Source organism: Perissodus microlepis, chromosome 5 (genome assembly GCF_051167445.1).
Source record: "Perissodus microlepis isolate ML-2025 ecotype Zambia chromosome 5, ASM5116744v1, whole genome shotgun sequence".
NCBI classification, from domain to species: domain Eukaryota; kingdom Metazoa; phylum Chordata; class Actinopteri; order Cichliformes; family Cichlidae; genus Perissodus; species Perissodus microlepis.
Window position 1 is genome coordinate 25,560,115 of NC_140465.1, and position 19,849 is coordinate 25,579,963.

At 40.4% G+C, this 19,849-nt stretch overlaps 1 protein-coding gene across 9 annotated transcripts in view; it reads right to left on the reverse strand.

Moving 5' to 3' along the window:
• LOC146387443 (glutamate receptor-interacting protein 2-like) overlaps positions 1-19,849 on the reverse strand; it is a 261,545-nt gene that overhangs the window by 59,920 nt on the left and 181,776 nt on the right. Inside the window, exon 1 of one of the 9 annotated variants that reach the window (XM_084929054.1) lies at positions 8,054-8,283. The exons of 7 other annotated variants lie outside the window; for them this stretch is intronic. In XM_084929054.1, the coding sequence (XP_084785180.1) occupies positions 8,054-8,108 (55 nt within the window). In that variant the 5' untranslated portion in view covers positions 8,109-8,283. Of the gene's footprint in view, positions 1-8,053; positions 8,284-19,849 lie in introns of those variants that run through there. One more of the 9 variants, XM_084929050.1, reaches the window with a different exon arrangement.

A 19,849-nucleotide genomic window follows, 5' to 3' on the forward strand; every position in this document is an offset into this window, starting at 1 on the left:
TGTTAATAGACCTCTCTGCATTGAATCATATCTGTTATTAATCTCTGTCTCTCTTCCACAGCATGTCTTTCATCCTGTCTTCCTTCTCTCACCCCAACCGGTCGCAGCAGATGGCCGCCCCTCCCTGAGCCTTGTTCTGCTGGAGGTTTCTTCCTGTTAAAATGGAGTGTTTCCTTCCCACTGTCGCCAAAGGGCTTGCTCATAGGTAGGGATGGGCACCGTACCCAGACCGAAAAGCAGCACACATTTCAGTGCTTTATTTCGGTGCTTTTTTTCCCCTGAGATGTCACACACTTTGGATTCTAGCCAATCATTTTACCTTTCCAAGGATAGTAGGCGGGCCCAGGTACGTACGTTCTTTTAGAGCAGAGCTACAGATTAAAAATGCCCAAGGCGATGCGGTCAAAAGTCTGGCTGTACTTCACAGCAAAAGATGCAAACTCAGCAGCCTGCAACAAGTGCTTTAAGGTGATACTGTGCAAAGGAGGTAACACCTCGAATCTGATGAAAGACCTGGCGACGCATAGTGTTCTTTTAAAAGCCGAGAAATGCACCGTATTTGATAGCTTGCGGCAAGACCAAGCAGATCTACTGCGGGTGCGGTGCCTGTTATCGGACCTGGAGTTAGCAACATCCCCCAAGAACCTGAAGGGGAGAGTCCTGGCCCCTAGCCCTGCCAGTGTAGCAGAAATGATGACGGATGATGATGGCAGCAGCAGCCGTTCTTCTCTGGGTGAGCAGCTTAATGTTGTTCGTGTGTAATTTACGTTGAGTAGGCTAACCACGTTATTAAATTAATGCACATAAGGTGAACTAGCAAACACTGTCGTAGTTACATGCTATCAAATACGGTGCATTTCTCGGCTTTTAACAAAATGCTATACGTCGCCAGGTGTTTCATCTGATTCGAGGTGTCACCTCCTTTGCACAGTATCATAGTATCAGCTTAAAGCACTTGTTGCAGGCTGCTGAGTTTGCATATTTTGCTGTGAAGTACAGCCAGACTTTTGACCGCTTCGCCTTGGGCATTTTTAATCTGTAGCTTTGCTCTAAAAGAACGCACGTACCTGGGCCCGCCTACTACACTAGCAAAGGTAAAATGATTGGCTAGAATTCAAAGTGTATTACATCTCAGGGGAAAAAAAGCATCGAAACAAAGCACCGAAGTGTGCGCTGCTTTTCGGTCTGGTTGCTATCGTTTATGTCAGAACCGGTGCCGGTACCCATCCCTACCTAATGGTAGCCAGTTTAGAACCTCTACAAAGTGTGTGTGTGTGTGTGTGTGTGTCTTTGTGACATGCATAAACACACACAGGCTCTGAGTTTTTGAATACTAACGCATCTGATTGCTGCCATTATGATGCTGAATGAAATTGAAGATGTGTAATTGCCTATTGTTCATGACAAAGCTAGTACACAGAGGGATAAAAAAGATACAGAAAAAAACAAAAACAAAAACTACAAAATACCGCACATATGAACAGTAACCCTCCCACCCACCCACTCAGTAAATATTAAACAGACGGGGGAAAAAATGGCAAAAATTGTGTGTTGTACATGTGCACACACAGTTATCCTGACCTGTACACATACAAGTTCTGTCACCTCTTGCACAATTTTTTACACCCAGTCTCCAAACACACACACACTCTCTCTCTCTCTCTCTCTCTCTCTCTCACTCACACACACACACACACACAGAGTAGAGGTCTCACCCACACACTGTCTATGGAAGGAACAAGCAGTAATTAGGGTGGTTAATAGCTTGTCTGTTGTGGTAATTGCTGCCTGTATGGATCTGGTTGGAGGGTAGAATAGGGGTGCAGCAGAGGGGTCTCATCAACACTTTAGTTCTAATGGTTTCATGTCTCTCTCTCTCTCTCTCTCGCTCTGTGTCACCTCTTTATCTCTTTCTTGCCAAGCTAAACTCTTGCTAAAGTTTATCTGTGACAAACTTTGTAAAGCAGATGACACAGAATATTCATCAGTACAGCATCCATCTGAAATAGACAGTTAACCAAAAGATGTTCTTTTTTGGGTATTTATATTTATTATAATGACCGAAACTGCTATAACATAATTTGTTCCTATAATATTGTTTTACTCTCCCAGAGTAAAATGCTTCACTGCTCACGGCCTCTCTTTTTTGCCCCATCAGAAACAAAACATATTTTTTAAGGACATCAAGAACAGTGCTATAAGGGCAAAAAAAATGTTTTTTTTTGTTTGTTTTTTTAAGATCTGCAATTGCAAGAAAAAAGGACATTTCTTCAAGATATGAAGAAAATCAATTCAAGAAGTACAGCTGATAATTAAGCTATGTAAAGGAGAAATGGCTGGCTTTCACTTCTCACCTGAAGGCTATATTGTTTTCTGCATTAAAATATGCCACACAAAAATACTGAATATTGTGCTGAAATATTTAGTTTATATCATGGTCTCACTGTTAAGCACAGGCACTGTGATACAGAAGTTTTTCTCTGTGGGTTTTAGTGACATGATTAATATACAGGTGTTTTACAATCCAGAACAACATTGTCTGCCTGCCAGAAAATTCTGATACACATGTTGCAAATAAAGATGTATCAACATATTCTTAAAATCAAAACCAATATGTACAATATGTGCTTTGAATGATACAAGATTGAAAGTTTAGCATTCTCATGACAGATAGTTTTACTGGTATTGGTATTTAACAATAAAGCTTAGAAAGGCAGGATATATAAAAAGGTAGAAATAAAAAAAATTGAAGTCAAATATTATGTAGTAAAAAACTGAGCCACTCAGATTCCAGTTGTACAAATAGGAATTTTTAACGATAAGAAAGGCCAAAAATTTAATTTACTGCTTTTGATTTCCCAACCAAATTGTAAGATTTTAACATTAGTACCTCCAGCAATGTGGAGAATATTGGATATTGCAAAGAAATATTAAGTTATTGAGTAAGGAGGATTTTGTACACCGTTATGAAAATGGTAAAAAGCAATTCCATGACTGAACTAAAGATTATTGTAGTTACTGAAATTACAAGCAGGCATCTCCTTACTTCTTGTTGTGTTGAGCTGACAGGGCGATGGTCTTTATCAACAGGAAAAGCTAACTGTAAAACTTGTGAAAATATAGTTAGAGGTTTAAAATCTATATGCATCCTTTGATATTTTCTAGTGCCATCTGGTGGGCTGGACTGGAGTCTTTGCCAGGCCAATTTTGCCTTATATTTGACACACCTGCTATAAAAGCTTTATCACCACACACTCTGAAAAACACCGCTGCAAAAATGCACTCCACATCATTCCTGGTCATCTGATTATTGCCATAAAAATACATTGTTGCACGAGATTTGCATTTCAACTATAAGACACATTAAATGTCACCAAATCCATCATAATAGGAGGCAAACATCCCTAAAAACATGACAAACAAAGTACTGTTGGATTTCAACAAAGATCACAGATGAAGAAAATCAGGCACAAGGAGAAATCAGCTTGACAGTTGTAGGGCAGGAAAAAGATGTCAAAAACACCTTTGAAGTTACAGTTTTGTTTCTTGTGCCAACGCATCTCTGTAGCAGATTCAAACTGATGTTCAGTTAACTAAGTTGAGCTGGTTTTATCAGAGGACCGGCAAAGGAAGAGAAAGAGAAGAGTGATGAAAATGAGAAATAACTGGGTGTTGTGATGAGAAAGACAGCCCCGTCATTAATTAGTCACATGGTTTGATCCCCCGCGCACGCTGCCGTGATGCACCTGGAGTAAGCTGCTTGAGGTAAGAGCATTATCTAACTGTCTAAAAATGTAAATGACAGGGAAGAGAACATAATGTGTTAAAGACACAGTAAGAAATGTCCTGTTCTGTCGCTGAAAATATTCAAAAGCAGTTTTCTGTTTTTATTTTTATAATTAGTGTTATTAATTACAAATGATCAGTCTGAACAATTATACATTCAGTAGTCCCTTTACTAAGTCTACCTTGTTAGTACCGGGTTGGGCCCTTTTTCCCTTCAAAATAGCCTTAATTTTTTGTCGCATAAATTCGACCAGGTGCTAAAAACATCCCAGAACCTTTTTCAGCATTATACTGGCACGACTAACAAAAGATTTTGGTCTGTATTTACATTACACTGCCGTTCCACCACATCCCAAAAATGCTCAGTTTGACCGTGGAGACCATTACGAGACACACTGTGCCCATAAAGATGGTCAATAGTAATCAGGTAAGCTTAAACAATCCTCAAATTGTACTAAAGGACCCAATGTTTACCAAGAAAATATCCCCCTCATTATCTGAATGTTTTAGCAGAAAGCTGGAAACTGTGTTTCCAGTCTTCTGTTGTCCAATATCAGTGAGACTGCTGGAACGGTTGCCTTAGATTCCTGTTCTTGGATGACAGGAGTGGCAGTTGGTGTGGTCTTGTGCTGCTGTAAAGCATCTACTTCAAGGTTCCCATCTTTTACATACAGAGATGCTTTTCTGCATGCCTCGGTTCTTCCCCATTTTGATTCTTGGTTTGAACTTAAGCAAGTCGACCTGACCATGTCGACATGTCTAAATGTGTTAATTCCATGTCATTGGCAGGCTTGATATTTGCATTATCTAATGCAAATGTCTAATCATGCTCTTTATAGTTGCACAGGTGTACTTAATAATTGAGGCCAGTGACTGCAGATTGCCACTGAGCACTCATGTCTGCATTCTGTTTAGCTGCATTATCGTCATGCTTGTAATCAGAGAACAGATGTCCTGCCAGAGGAGTATAGTTACTACTTGCTGAGCAAAATGCAGTTTGTAGGAAACAACAGAGAAATATGAATGCAACATGCAAAGCTGATAATCATTTCTGACATACTCACTGCCTCACAACTGTCACTATTAACAGAGGTGGGAAGTAACAAAGTACACATATATTTTCATTGTACTTAAATAGAATTTTCAGGTAACTTGTGTATTTTTTTTTTTACTTTTATATCGCACGTTTTCATAAATGGGTTGTTAAGTTTTTGAGGAGACTTATTATTTCATGTCACTGAATACCTTCTGGATATCAACTCGATTTGAATGTAAATGGAAGGAACAATAAAACTTAGAAGACAACCTTGGTGATCCTTATTGCAGACTAAAGGCAAAAACATATAATTATGGACCAGAATGAATAAAATTTCTGGTGCTACAAAAGAGGAGCAAGCACAAAGGGAATAATCCATTTTCCAAGTTGAACTGTCTAAAACATAAGTATGATCCTTTACATGTTCAGTCTGAAGGTGCAGGTATGAATTAAAATTTGACTCCACAGCACACAAATGCCTATGAGTCCTCCTTTTCTCCCCTACATAAAACATGATTAGGAAAAATGGGACTGTCCATCTCAGCCACTGTATTAAGGCTGGTGGGGCCTTTGTATATTTATGGATTAATTCAAAGTGCATGAAAATGCATCAATTTTTTGGAAGACGTACTTGCATAATAATCACCATATATTTATAAGGACAATATTCTTTTTTTTTCTTTCCAATAAATAAACTCAAAAAATGAATGACTGGACCTTTAACATGATGATGCTTCACTCACTTAATTCTACCTACAAAATTCTTTATATTGCTTAGAGGTTGAAAATACCAAAGAGCAGTGAATTTTAGAGCAGCAGCACAAGTTGGCTCATCACAGCCTGCATACAAAATCCACACAATGGAAATTATTATGACTTATTTTTAAGTGATTTTTTTCCCCACACTCCACTATTACAGCTGATTTTGGGGTTCCCACACTTACCAAATCCTGACTGTACATATTTAAATTTTTAGATGTAGAGGCAGAGTTTCCCACTTACAATGTAGGCAACAATCCTACTCTTATCAATCAATCAATCCTAATCCTTTTAGCTTTACTTGAATAAAGAAGTTGAAAGAGTACTTTAACTTACACCAATGTATTTTTAAGACACGCATCTTAACCTCCCCTTAACTGAAGAGTGTGTGTACCTTTTCCCACTCTGAATATTAAATTATCGGTGCGGTCAGCTCAGAAAATAAAGAGGATCAAATCAAGCTGTAGGCAGAAAGCCAATGTGGTGATAAAGCTCTCATCATACATTTATTGTATATTTCTGCTTTATATCCTTATCCCTTCAGCAATGGTGAGATTAAATCAGCCCCACAAAACAGTGCAAACAGCAAAATAAGTGAAAAACTGTCTATTTGGTCATATTCTAAGAGACATATGAGAACTACAGTATCAAACTACTTAAAAAAATAAAGTAAAATGTTTTTTTGTCACAGTCTTTAAAAATATGCAGTGTTAGGGAACTTAACTTTTCCGTTTTAATCTACTGTAATAATGAATCTAAATTACAGCAATAACTCAAAGCATGCAGTGAAATACGGAACCTCTGTCTGTATCTACATAAAACTAAAAGAAATAAAAGCAGCTTTGTGAGTCTCACTGCATTGTTATCATCTTGGTTAGTCTCTGAGGCCATTTCACAGAATATATCTCCCACTATGTTCATTCGTGCATGAAATAGGATGGTGCTCACCTTATTAATACTCCTGATGCATCTCGTTAACTTTACTACACTAATGTACTGTATGTTGTAGAGGAATAGAATCAGAAATGTGTTATGCTGATATCATGGTTGATAGTTTTGTTTCTTGGCTATGACACCATGTGGAATACTTCAAATTGAATCAATAGCACATAATCTTGTAAAACAATATGATACTTTTTCCAATAGTTGTCTGATCTGTTGGTCCTGCAGTAGACTCATGACCTGTTCAGGATGCATCCTGCCTCTTGCTCATGACAACTGTGATAGGACCATGAACCTGACCTCATACAATAGATGTTGATGCGTCTTCACTTATCCAAACGTTTTCCACCTTAAAGGACAAAAAAGTGCACATACAGTATATAAACAGGATGGACTGGCAGACAGGAGTTTGAGTCACATATCTCATTGGGATCTTTTATTTATTTATTTTAATGAAACTACTTACGTTTAAGCAATAAAACCTACTTAGTTTGGTTTAGGCAATGCAAAATACTTGGCTTGGTTAAGTCAGTTTAGTTGAAATATGTTAGTTTAAAAATCGATAATATATCAGTTTCAAAGTCATGCTAACTCCAAAAAAACGGCATATTTTGGGTCTATGTACACTGATTGTTTTTAGGGATACCTTAACAAAGGGGCTCAGTTGCACCTGTTCAAATTGTTTTGTTTTTTTTAGTTTGAAGCTTATTTTTCACTATAATGCATCCCATTGGATTAATTCAATATGGAAGAGAGTTATGGACTATGGACCCTACCAGTCAAGCTAGTTAACCAAAGGTAGTGTTCACGGATACCTTCCTGGCTCCAACCTCTTCTCCAAATGTGGTCAAATCAGATTCAATAAGTGCTATGCATAAGACTTTAAAATGATACTTCACAAAACAGCAGGTGATGTCACCGTAGCTACAGCCATCTTATTATACAGTCTATGGTTAACACATATTAACCATGATGAAGAACCAAATCTTATCTTTGCTCTGCATCATACAGTATATATGAACATGATCGTTTAAGGTATACCTGAATTCACAAAGTAGTCCTGATAATAACAATCATGGTTTTTCACCAAAGGAGTCCAATTTTGCACAATCTTCCATTCACGGTGAGAATACCACAACACCTAATACAAAAGCATAAATCTGAGACAAGAAAACGGTGACCAAAGAAAATAAGAAAAGAGAAAAAAAGAAACACTCCTATCAAATGTGACAAGCATTGTTGTTTGAATTGAGAATAAATAAATAGAAAATAAAACACACAAAAAAAAATATATCAATAGAAAACATGAATAAAGCTGAACACAGAAAAGAGCGCCACCTACAGAAAACTGTTTTTATTATACGAATTCCCAAACAACAAGATGCATCATGGAATTATTGAATGGGAGGCAATTCCTGGGAAATATAGTTTGATCAGCACAACAATGCCACCGATAAATAAATAATGAAGAATACAAATTGCAAAACTGTTGAACGCTCAATCAAATAATTTTCCCTCTTCCACACTCACCGACACTGTTTGCCCCAACGTCCCTTCTCAAGCCACAAAACATGACGGCAGACATTGAGTTTTCCTTATTAGTGTACCATCCAAAGAAAAGGCAGAAAGAGACAAACAGAAGCGATAAGAGGACAGAGAAAAGAAGAGACAGAGGGAGAGATGTGGACTGCCGCGCGCTCAGGGAACACAGAGGCGATGATAAGAGATGACTGGCGCTTACGTTACGACCACTCAAGCCCCAAGAGGGAGGGGGTGGGGGAGAGAGAGGTACACAATGTGAAGGGTGGAAGAGAGAGAGAGAGAGTAGGATGAGCTTAGGGAAAAAAGTGAGCGAGTATTAAGGCGCAAAAAAAGGAGAGGGAGATTTTGAGAGTCTGTGTGGGAGAGTGAGCAACAAAGAGATAAAATAAGGTGAGAAGGAAAGAGAGTGAAAAACAATTCATTCTATTATGGAAATGCCAGGAGAGAGTACGAGTTCAGTGACTCTGACTATTCATCCATCTAGAGTTCTTTGTCTGAGTTAGCTTGGTTCCTATAATTGCCTAATTTTATAGACCATGTCATATTTTCGACACAGTTTAGGGCAGTAATACATTGTTTAGTAACACATTTAAGATTAGTTATGGTTATTCTGAGGCACTCAATAAGACCTTTGTGATCCTGTAAAAAAGCTCTAAGTGATCAGGCAATAATTTAGGAGTGGAGTACTGGTGCAAGGATACAAGCTATTTGTTCTTTGATCATTTGTTACTGGTCTTTTGCAGCTTGTCTCAGTCATCCTTCAGGTCTTTGACAGGTTACATTCTGCCAGAGAAGAATCAGATACCCGGGGAGCCATTTAATATCCATGATGCCGGCACGACTTTATATTTTTAATTATTTTTGAAACACAACTACTAGAAAATGTAATTTTACTAATGAAGTGTTTCAGTGTTTGAAATTATATTGCCTCCCAAAAGGAAGGGAAGCTTCCCCAGCCTTTAAATAGCACCCCTATCAACTTACATATCTAAATGTTAATGCCTGGGGTGCTTCTCAGCAAATGAAGTTAGCTGGGTAATTCTTCCAACAGAAGAATTAAGAATTAAGTATCTTGGGGTCTTGCTCACAAGTGATGGGAAAAGGGAATGGGAGATCGAGAGATGCAATAATGCGCACGCTGCACCTATGGTCACGAGCTGTGGGAAGTGACCCAAAGAACGAGACTGCGGATATGAGCGGCGGAAATGAGCTTCCTCCGAAGGGTGACTGGCCTCTCCCTTAGAGATAGGGTGAGAAGTTCAGGCATGTGGGAGGAGTAGAGTCACTGCTCCTCCACATCGAAAGGAGCCAGTTGAGGTGGTTCAGGCATTTGATAAAGATGCCTCCTGGGTGAGGTGATCTGGGCATATCCCACCAATAGGAGGCCCCGGGGCAGACCCAGGACATGCTGGAGAGATTGTATCTCTTGGCTGGCCTGGGAACTCCTCGGTGTTCCCCCGGATAAGCTGGAGTAGGTGGCTGGGGAGAGGGAGGTCTGGGTTTCTCTGCTTAGGCTGCTGCCCCCGCGACTGGGCCGCGTATCAAGATGGATGGATTCTTCTAAAAGCCTATCATGCATTCTTAACTTACTTTTTTTCTGAGTGAGTTTTACCACACATGATCTTCCCGCAGAAGAAAGAAAATAATGTCAACTAATGTCAACTGATTTTAAAGGCATTAATAAAGCAAAATCCAATTATTTTGTTATTTTATCTACAATGTCATGTTAAGGAGAGACAGTTGTATCGTGAATATTTGTTTTTGTGGACATGGATATAAAAACATATGTGGATGTAACAAAGCCAGGTAAAGAGAAAGAACATACAATAGTTTAAACAGGTAGGGATATGCTTCTAATGAAAAGTGCTGAGTATAACACAGCAAACAAAGTAACATGCTACTAGTCGCATTACATTTTTCTGTAACTCACAATTGTAGTGCTGTACTTTGTAATCTCATTACAGTTACCTGTCAGACAACCAATGCTGTTAATTGTGTTACAAAGGTTCTTCAATTATCCACTGAGACGAAAAACAATCAATTAAGGGTGTTTTTTTTCCCTGAACTACAATCAGATGACTTCAGTTCCTCTGGAGGTAGAATGAAAGTAACAAAGTAATCTACAATGTTTAGGATTGGAGACATTAATAATACTTTCATTTTTATTGCATGAAAGGAGAGCTGGCAGATGGTAGACAGCATGAGGCCAAAAAGAACTATCCTCCACCCTACGACTCAACCTCTGCCAAACAGCCAAAGCTTGATTTTCAACAGGTACCAAAAGCAGTGATATGCAGTGAGACATGTAGCACTGAACCCTTCATTTCTAACTATGCTTGTTTCCACAGCAGAATCACTGTGGCCACAACATGCTAATATTTGAAGAATTTAAGAGACATCTTGTGTTTTTCCTCACCAAGAAAGAGCATTGACTCAGTGTGTGGGACTACGCCCTAAGCTTTATATTTTTAACTGGTAAATATGTGGTATTGCATATATCACCTCAAACAGGGATGACAGCAAGCAGTGTGTAGTGTTAATATTCAAGAAAGTGTGGACTAAAAGTCAGAGTTACATACAGGGAGGTAAATATTTTTGAGAGCAGTGAGTTTGTGTGGAGGTATAAAAGAAGTGAGCAGTGATTAGAGTGAAACAACAAGAAAGGACTCCTTCCAGACATCCCACTTCTCCTTCCTCTCTTTTACACTCATATTTTTGTGATACTTCCAAAAAGTCAAAACCCTCAACAAGATTAACTTGCTATATAACTCAAGTTATAAACTATCGAAAATCTAACTGAGAAAAACATGTCCAAAATTTGTCGTTTAAGATTACGTGTTAGTTACTGCATTCATGTTAGGTTCAGTTTGTAGAAAGACAGGCACAAAACAATTAGAAAAAAATGTGCAGATAAGTTAAATTTAAACATTTCCTCAGGCTTTTTCTAAGCTTCTGAGTTAATGAAAAGCAAAACTTTATGAAATAGAAATACGAGTGCTTAGGCAAAGAAAAAGAAAATATAATCAAGCTAAATAATAGTGAATAAATAATAAATGAAATATAAAGGGTCCCATATCAATTTATTGTTACCTTGTATGTATGTCCCCCCCCCCCCCCCCCGCATACTTACACTTTATTTTTTCTCTGTTATAGTCCCTTTTCTCAGATCATTTATCTCTCTCCTTTTTTCTTCCAATCTTCTCATTTTCCTTCTCTTACTTTCTCCAGCTCTCCAGCTATCTGCCTGAGGGTTATTTTGTTTTCCTGCTGTCTACAGTCATCAAAGCAATGCAGAGAAACACACACACATACAGTAAATACAAGCATATTTGGCATGGTTTTACATACATGCATTCACAAATGCTCTGAATGCACAAAAAACATGGACGAATCTATTTGGTGGCTGGGTGAGGGGGGTAGACACTAATAACCGTAGTTATTGCTCTCTCTCTCTCTCCCTCATGGCTAGTTAGTTGTGAACGTTGCACGCCCTGAACAGCGTGACCTAGATTCATCCAAAACAGCTCAACCACACATCTTTACATCAGCAGAGGTTCTGAGTCACATTGCTCAGTCTAGTCTAGCTACAAATCACTCAGCACTCGATGCCAGCAACACACACAACTGTGCACATTTTGTTCCTAGAACAGTTAACCTGGTGGATTATATAACATGCTAACTTCACCATATATACTTTGAGCTTGCTGCTTTGACATCTCCAGCAATGTTTAAACAATACAGAGCTGTTCCAGTTTGGTTCCATGACCATAAACTGAAATTGCATGGCTTCTCCTGGTTCTAAGTTTTAGCAACAAATTTCCAAATCTGTCACACTAAGAAGCGCACAGGATCCTACAATGTGTAGAGCTTTCAGCATCTCAAGGCAGCTTTCATCTTGCGACTGTGGAGCTTCTTAACTTTTAACTACCTCAGAAAACATCACCATCTATATATGGCAGATTAGGCTTTAGTTTTAGTTTTTGCACTCTGTCGTCTCCAGAGACGAAGTGCTGCATAGAGCCCCAGTCAAACCTTGCCAACCCTGCTTTTGGTTACCACTGACACTGCAGTTCTTCTAAACTGCGTTGCTCCTCCTCAATATAAAAAAAATAAAATAAACAAAAAACACTGGGCTCGAACGCCTGCCTTGTTCTGCTCGTCATCCACTCCAGTGTTGCCCACCAGTGGTTTCAGCCCTTTTACTCATTCTTAAGTAATTGCATACACTTTCAAGTAACAATCTGATCTTTAGCTCTACATTTATAGAAACTTCATTTGTACTTCTGAAGCTTCATCCATGTACACTACATTTCTAGAAACATGGCTTGAGATTAACCCTCTAATCTTAACTGTAAGATTTTGAAGTCAACTACTCTGTAATACTGTGCTTGTCACAACACCCAAGACTGAATGTTAAGACCTGTTTTCCAATCTGTTTCATTTTGATGAGCCATTACGTCATGTGTTTTTTATGTAAAAATGTTTGTGCCGAAAGTCAGAAGTAGAAACTTTGGTGTATTCTGTAACAGATAAGCAAGTCCCATCTTTTTTTCTGTTTGTTTGAAGAAACTCATAAAACCATACCATGAATTATGGTTGCACACAAGCTGTCAGACAAGGTTGAAGTCACAGGGATAACATGATTGTGTTCTTTTTTCAGAGTAGCTGTTTAGTTGAGCAAGTGCTGTGAGGCTCTAAAAGTTTTGAAAACTGGTATGAGTCACTGTTTTCAAGATTACTTTTGGCACTTTTACAATTATTAGAGAACTCAGAGACTGGATTGACATAAAATAAAAGTCCTGGAGTATAACTGAACTCAGAGCCTCGTACAAACACACACACATAAATTAACACACACTGCTCTGCTAACAGGGCACCATAAAAGTGTATCAGCTGTCACAAAAAAGAAAAGTCATTGAGAGTTTTGTTGCGACAGAAAACCACAATACTGTGTGCCAAGAAACATTAACTTGTGTAGTTACTTGTGCCATATTTACGCTAAATTTACATGTTTGTTTACCCCAGAATGAAGTCAATCTACATGAGAAGAGCAAACAGGTAAGTAAACTGCTGTCAACCAACAAGCAGTCATATTAATGTAATTTCATATATATATAATCATAAATGAGTCACGCAGGAGTTTTGATGCAAACAACGTAATACACCAGGAGTGCATGATGTTTGCTTGTAGCTGTCTTGTAGTCAGTCAGCTTTTATTGGCCTAACCGGTTTAAACATTCTTTAACTGGCATGCTATCATTGTTGAGAGCAAAAATCACATTGCATTTTTTAAAGTGTGAAGTTTGATAAAGATTTACCTTTTTAAACTCCTTCAAAAATATCTCCATTTGTAAACAGGTTATAGCAAATTCTTAGCCAAGACAGCTACTGGCTCTTCAGGAACGCCAATGACTAACAGATAGATCCCAGACTAATGTAACTAAATCACACTAAACTAAGTTGCCTCGTACTGTGCTTAAACACAACTGTGTGTACTCCCCTGCTGGCCTGAACCCATGCTGCATTCAATGAACGCATCAGTTTGTCTCAGCACCTAAAGTCTTTCTGTCTTGCTCTTTTTCTCTTTCATGGACATGTGCTTTTTTAAAAGCACTCGTAATCAGTATGAATTTCATGATTGTTTGTATTTTACCGCCTAATTGGAGAAGTGATGACACACAGTCCTTTCACATATTTGTTAATTACTTAACAAAGCCATTTTTACAGATGTACCTGCCACTGAGGAAGCATTGAAGATCTGTGTTGGGACACACACAGCGATCACACTACGTGATCTGTGTCCGAGTCCAGCTGTATTGCAGCATGCAGCAATCATACTAGTTGAACAAATTGCACTCTTGGGGCGAACACGCTTGGGCATCATAGCCTGAGGGTGTGACATTAAGCTGTGATGGCTAGACAGACACTTAAAAACCATGAGATAACATCATACACACCACAAATCATGTTTTCCTGCTCATATATAACACAAGCAGGCTAAGTTACTAAATAGCTACACCCTGGAGGAAGGTTTCCAAAAGGTCTGACCTAAATCTAAGCAAATATGGACAAAAGTAAAACACTTAAAAAAAAATACATTAAAAAAATGTGCATCAATTTGTGATGTATGGCACAATCTGTTAGTTAGTTTCCCATGCATGAATGAATCCCACCAGGGCATCCCTGTAAGGGCTTTCCTCAAAATTTCCTCCAAAAATTAAAAAAACATGAAGGGAAGATGAACATACACACTATAGTAAAGAGAGAGAGAGGTGGAGATGGAAGGAGGCAAAATTGTCAAGAATATGACTCATGTAATCTTGCTCCTCCAGACACACACAATCCAGATACTCTTGAGAGCACATTTTATGTTGCACATGGTCAGAGTTTTTCCTCAGCTTGCGTTGCACTCGCTCTCCTCTCCTGGTCTGCTTTTCCCTCCTTCTCTCTCTCACTCTCAATCTGTGGGTTTCAAGTGCAAATGAATCCACACAGGATTATGCATAAGTACTTTGAAGTGGCAAATGATGGCCTCCTGTGGCTCAGTGCAGGAAACATGCAAACTGACAGACACACGTAACATGCAATCTCACACCCATGTGTGTGCCTGTACATGCATGTACTTTTGTACATGGAATGGTCACTTCATATCCACTCATTCACACATACAGTAATAGTATTTGGTTAAGAAAACACATTTATATCTGTATCTAAAGGAAGACAGAGCATATCTCACCTGCATTCTTGGACAGGAGTACCACATGCTAGTTAATATTTTGAGTTTAGGGAAATGGTAGACTCAAATAACTACGGTTAACTACTTTTGCCTGTTTGCTTGTGTAATAGAGATGGTCAAGTGTGAAAAGTTCCTGTTTGAAGGCCTGTTTATTCTATTAAGGTATTTGTTGTCCTACTATAAAGCAGCTTGTTGCTTGTTGCTATGAAGAACAAATATATGTTGCCACAAAAAGCAGGGCAGGTAATTGAACATACACCCACCTCAACTTCTAATTTGACCAAAAGTTAGACTACACGTTAAAGTAGTTAAATCTTAATTTCGATATCTAAGGTTTTTTACCATGGTTCTTGGTAAAGGAATAGTTTTTAGTGGAGTAGTGCAAGCTCAAAGAATAACCTTCAGGATGCATTGTAAGTTTCGTTATTTTCTCTTTTTAATGAAGTTTCAAGATAATGTTGTTTTTGTGTTTGCTATGAGCATCAAATGTATCTGTCTGCTTAACATTTGCTCTCATTTGAAGCCCTGTACCTCCATTTCACTCTCTTTAATTCCAGTTTTCTTTCTCTCTGAGTCTATATCTCCCCCTGCTGTGCATCTCAATTCTATCACTCTAATAGCTCCCTGCGCTGCAGGACACAAATGAGGACAGATGGAGACTAAAAATCTGTCTAAGAGCAACACTAGAGATGGAAAATGAGGAAAATAGGAACACAGAAGATTAATACAGGAGTAGAGAAAGCTCTCTTTCAATCCAACTTTGTCCAGCTATTGGTAGGATTTCTTGATTAGCCACTTCTTCTATCAGACATGTCGCCCAGGGATCTATACATCAATGATGGTTCCTCTTCTTGCTCTTCTTCTTTCTCAGGTGTCTGCTGCCTAAGGTATTCATTAAGCACGTGATCAGTTATGCTTATCTTCCTGATGGACTCATGGATCTATGTTGTTTCTTCTGGATAGTGGTTCTGACAGTCACTAGTACTCAGCCTCCCTCCTTCCGCTTAGCGTACAGTCTCATGGTGCCTAGATCTTGTCTTTTCCATTCTGCTGGTGGTTGCAACTTTTCTAGTGGGTCTTCATGGTTTTCCATTGCCTGTAGGATTCCCACGTAGCTGTCATCAAAGTCTGCAACGTTGCCTTCTAGTAGTCCAATACCCTCAATCCTGACTACCTTCCCTCTCTTCATTACCATCCGACTATACTTTACTAGTTCGAATGACATTCTAATGTCACTGCTGTAGATCCTAGTGGTGTGAATCAGTGTATCAATGTCTCATTCACTCCTGGCATACAGCTTGATGTCATCCATGTATAGTAGTTGGGTGATGATTGCTCCATTTCATAGTCAGTATTCATAGCCAGTCTTGTTAATGATCTGACTGAGGGGATTCAGGTCTATGTAGAACAGCAGTGGGGGCAGAGCATCTCCTTGGTAAATCCCCCAATTGATGAGGACTTTTGCAACTGGCTTAAAGGTGGTTCACCACATTCCCATTGACTTCCTGGTCAAGGCTCTTAGGGTCCTGTTGATCTTGTACAGTTCTAGGCATTCCATGATCCATGTGTGTTGCATTAAGTTGTAGGCTTTCTTGTAGTCAGTCCAGGTGGTGTACAGGTTGGTCAGTCTGGTCTTACAGTCTCAAGCAACTGTTCTATCTACCAGTAGTTGATGTCCAGTGTTTCTGCCCATTCCTTTCTGTGTCCCCACTTATGTATTGAACAATGTACCTGTTCATCTTAGCTGCTATGATTCCTGACAGGCAGGTTATTGGTCAGTAGTTTGACGGAACCAGTCCCTTCTGGGGATCCTTGGTGATCTGGACTGTCCGGCCTTCAGTTAGCCATTTTGGGTGTGTCTCATCCATTAGCAACTGGTTCACCAGCTGGAAACCTGCAGTCAGCTGAGACCGAAGAAGTCACTTAGATGAGTGACAAAACGTTTCTCCCACTGAAAATGCTACATCCAGATAAACAGAATCAACCTTTTGGGATTTACTTACCTGGATGAGTGAGCATGCATCACGAAATTTATCGAGAAATTAGTTTGATTAGATTTTAAAAATTCTCTACACAAATTCTTTGCTTCCATGTATAATGCACGTCTCACCTGGATTTGCGACTAAAAACAGACCTGCAACACAAACGTATTTCCAAGCGGCCTATGAATAAAAATTTCAAAAAAAATAAGCCCATGTAGCTACCACTTTTAAACAAAAGTATTGATAACACAATGGCAACAGTGATGATGATGCTGGCACAGTTAAACAGATGGGAAGAAAAGCTAACTTTTTAGCTCCTCCATCCACTGCTGTTTCTTTTACACAGCAAAAATTCAGCAGTAAGCCTCCAGAAGTTGTATTAAAATATGTAGATAACGTGTTAACCTAGGCTGTTACCAAGTTTAAATTATACTGCTTACTGAAGGCTGACAGCAGCCGTCCAATTTTGCATGGAAGCAATACCTGCAGACTGCAAACAGGGTTGAGTCTAAAGGGGTGCATCGGGTGTATTAGACCATATTAACTTTAAGGCTTTCATAATATTTTTCAGATTAAAAGTGAGATGATATAAACTATTTTATGAATTAAGGTACATTCATATTTAAAAATATAAAAATTAAAGCTTTTTTCACAAGCCAGTAATAATGTACATGGACCATTAAACTGACCTGAGGGTTGTTAAGTTGTACACTGCATTATTATTAATATTAATTAATGTCTGCACCATCATAACATCTGTTTTTAGCAACACAATACTGGAAGAGCATATGGGAGAAGGATGCAACCCATAACGGCAATGCTCAGTGGCTAGTGGATCTGAGGGCAGACCACAGCTACCTCCCCGAACAGGGTCCAGTAACCATCACAGTGGCAGATATCCAAGAAAGGGTCTCCAGTATGAAGAGTTGGACAGCACCAGGCCCTGACATGGTTCATGCTGAAGAAGCTGACTGCACTCCACGAGTGCCTGGCAGTACAAATGAACCAGCTGCTAGTTGACGAGAGACACCCGGAATGGCTAACCGAAGGACGGACAGTCCTGATCCTCAAGGACCCCCAGAAGGGACCGGTCCCCTCCAACTACCGACCAATAACCTGCCTCAGCACCACGTGGAAGCTCCTGTCAGGCATCATAGCGGCTAAGATGAACAGGCACATGGGTCAACACATGAGCGGGCACAGAAAGGGATGGGCAAGAATACCAGAGGCGCAAAACACCAGCTACTGGCAGACCAAGCAGTCAGCCGAGACTGCAGGACCAGACTGACCAACCTGTGCACTGCCTGGATTGATTACAAGAAGGCCTATGACTCAATGCCCCACACCTGGATCCTGGAATGCCTAGAACTATATAAGATCAACAGGACCCTGAGAGCCTTCATCAGGAACTCAATGGGGATGTGGCGGACAACACTGGAGGCCAACCTCAAGCCCATAACACAAGTCACCATCAAGTGCGGGATCTACCAAGGAGATGCTCTGTCCCCACTGCTGTTCTGCATAGGCCTGAACCCCCTCAGTGAGATAATTGACAAGACTGGCTACGGATACCGACTACGGAACGGAGCAGTTGTCAGCCACCTCCTGTACATGGATGACATCAAGCTGTATGCCAAGAGTGAACGAGACATCGATTCACTGATCCACACCACCAGGATATACAGCAATGACATCGGAATGTCGTTCGGGCTGGAGAAGTGTAGTCAGATGATAACAAAGAGAGGGGAGGTAGTCAGAACGTAGGGGATCAAACTACCAGAAGGCAACATTTCAGACATAGAGGACAGTTACAAGTACCTGGGGATCCCGCAGGCGAATGGGAACCATGAAGAGGCCGCTAGGAAAGCTGCAACCACCAAGTACCTGCAGAGGGTCAGGCAAGTCCTGAGGAGTCAGCTGAACGGTAAGAACAAGATCCGGGCTATCAACACCTACGCCCTACCCATGATCAGGTACCCTGCTGGGGTAATAGGCTGGCCAAAGGAGGAGATAGAAGCCACTGACATCAAGACAAGAAAGCTCCTTACCATGCATGGAGGGTTTCACCCCAAGTTCAGCACCCTGAGGCTGTACGCTAAGCGGAAGGAAGGGGGCCGGGGACTGGTGAGTGTCAGCACCACAGTCCAGGATGAGACAAGCAACATCCACGAATATATCACAAAGATGGCCCCAACTGACAGCGTGCTCAGTGAATACCTCAGGCAGCAGAAACCCAAGAGAGTGGATGAAGGCAAGGAACCATCATGGAAGGACAGGCCCCTGCACGGTATGTACCACCGGCAGATAGAGGAGGTGGCTGATATCCAGAAATCCTGCCAGTGGCGGGACAAAGCTCGACTGAAAGACAGCACGGAAGCACTAATCATGGCAGCACAGGAACAAGCACTAAGCACAAGATCCATTGAGGCTGGGGTCTATCACACCAGGCAAGACCCCAGGTGCAGGCTGTGTAAAGATGCTCCAGAGACAATCCAGCACATAACAGCAGGGTGTAAGATGCTAGCAGGCAAGGCATACATGGAACGCCATAACCAAGTGGCCGGCATAGTGTACAGGAACATCTGTGCCGAGTATAACCTGGAAGTCCCAAGGTCAAAATGGGAGATGCCCCCAAGGGTGATGGAGAATGACCGAGCTAAGGTCCTGTGGGACTTCCAGATACAGACGGACAAAACTATACAGCAGAAAAATAAAGTTTCATGGGATTGTTTTACATAGTGGTGGTAGACAAACATGAGAAGACGGCTGTAGTGATCGATGTAGGGGTTCCGAATGACAGCAACATCAGGAAGAAGGAACACGAGAAGCTGGAGAAATACCAAGGGCTCAGAGAAGAGCTCGAGAAGATGTGGAGGGTGAAGGTGATGGTGGTCCCAGTGGTAATCGGAGCACTAGGTGCAGTGACTCCCAAGCTAGGCGAGTGGCTCCAGCAGATCCCGGGAACAACAGCAGAGATCTCTGTCCAGAAGAGCGCAGTCCTGGGAACAGCTAAGATACTGCGCAGGACCTTCAAGCTCCCTGGCCTCTGGTAGAGGACCCAAGCTT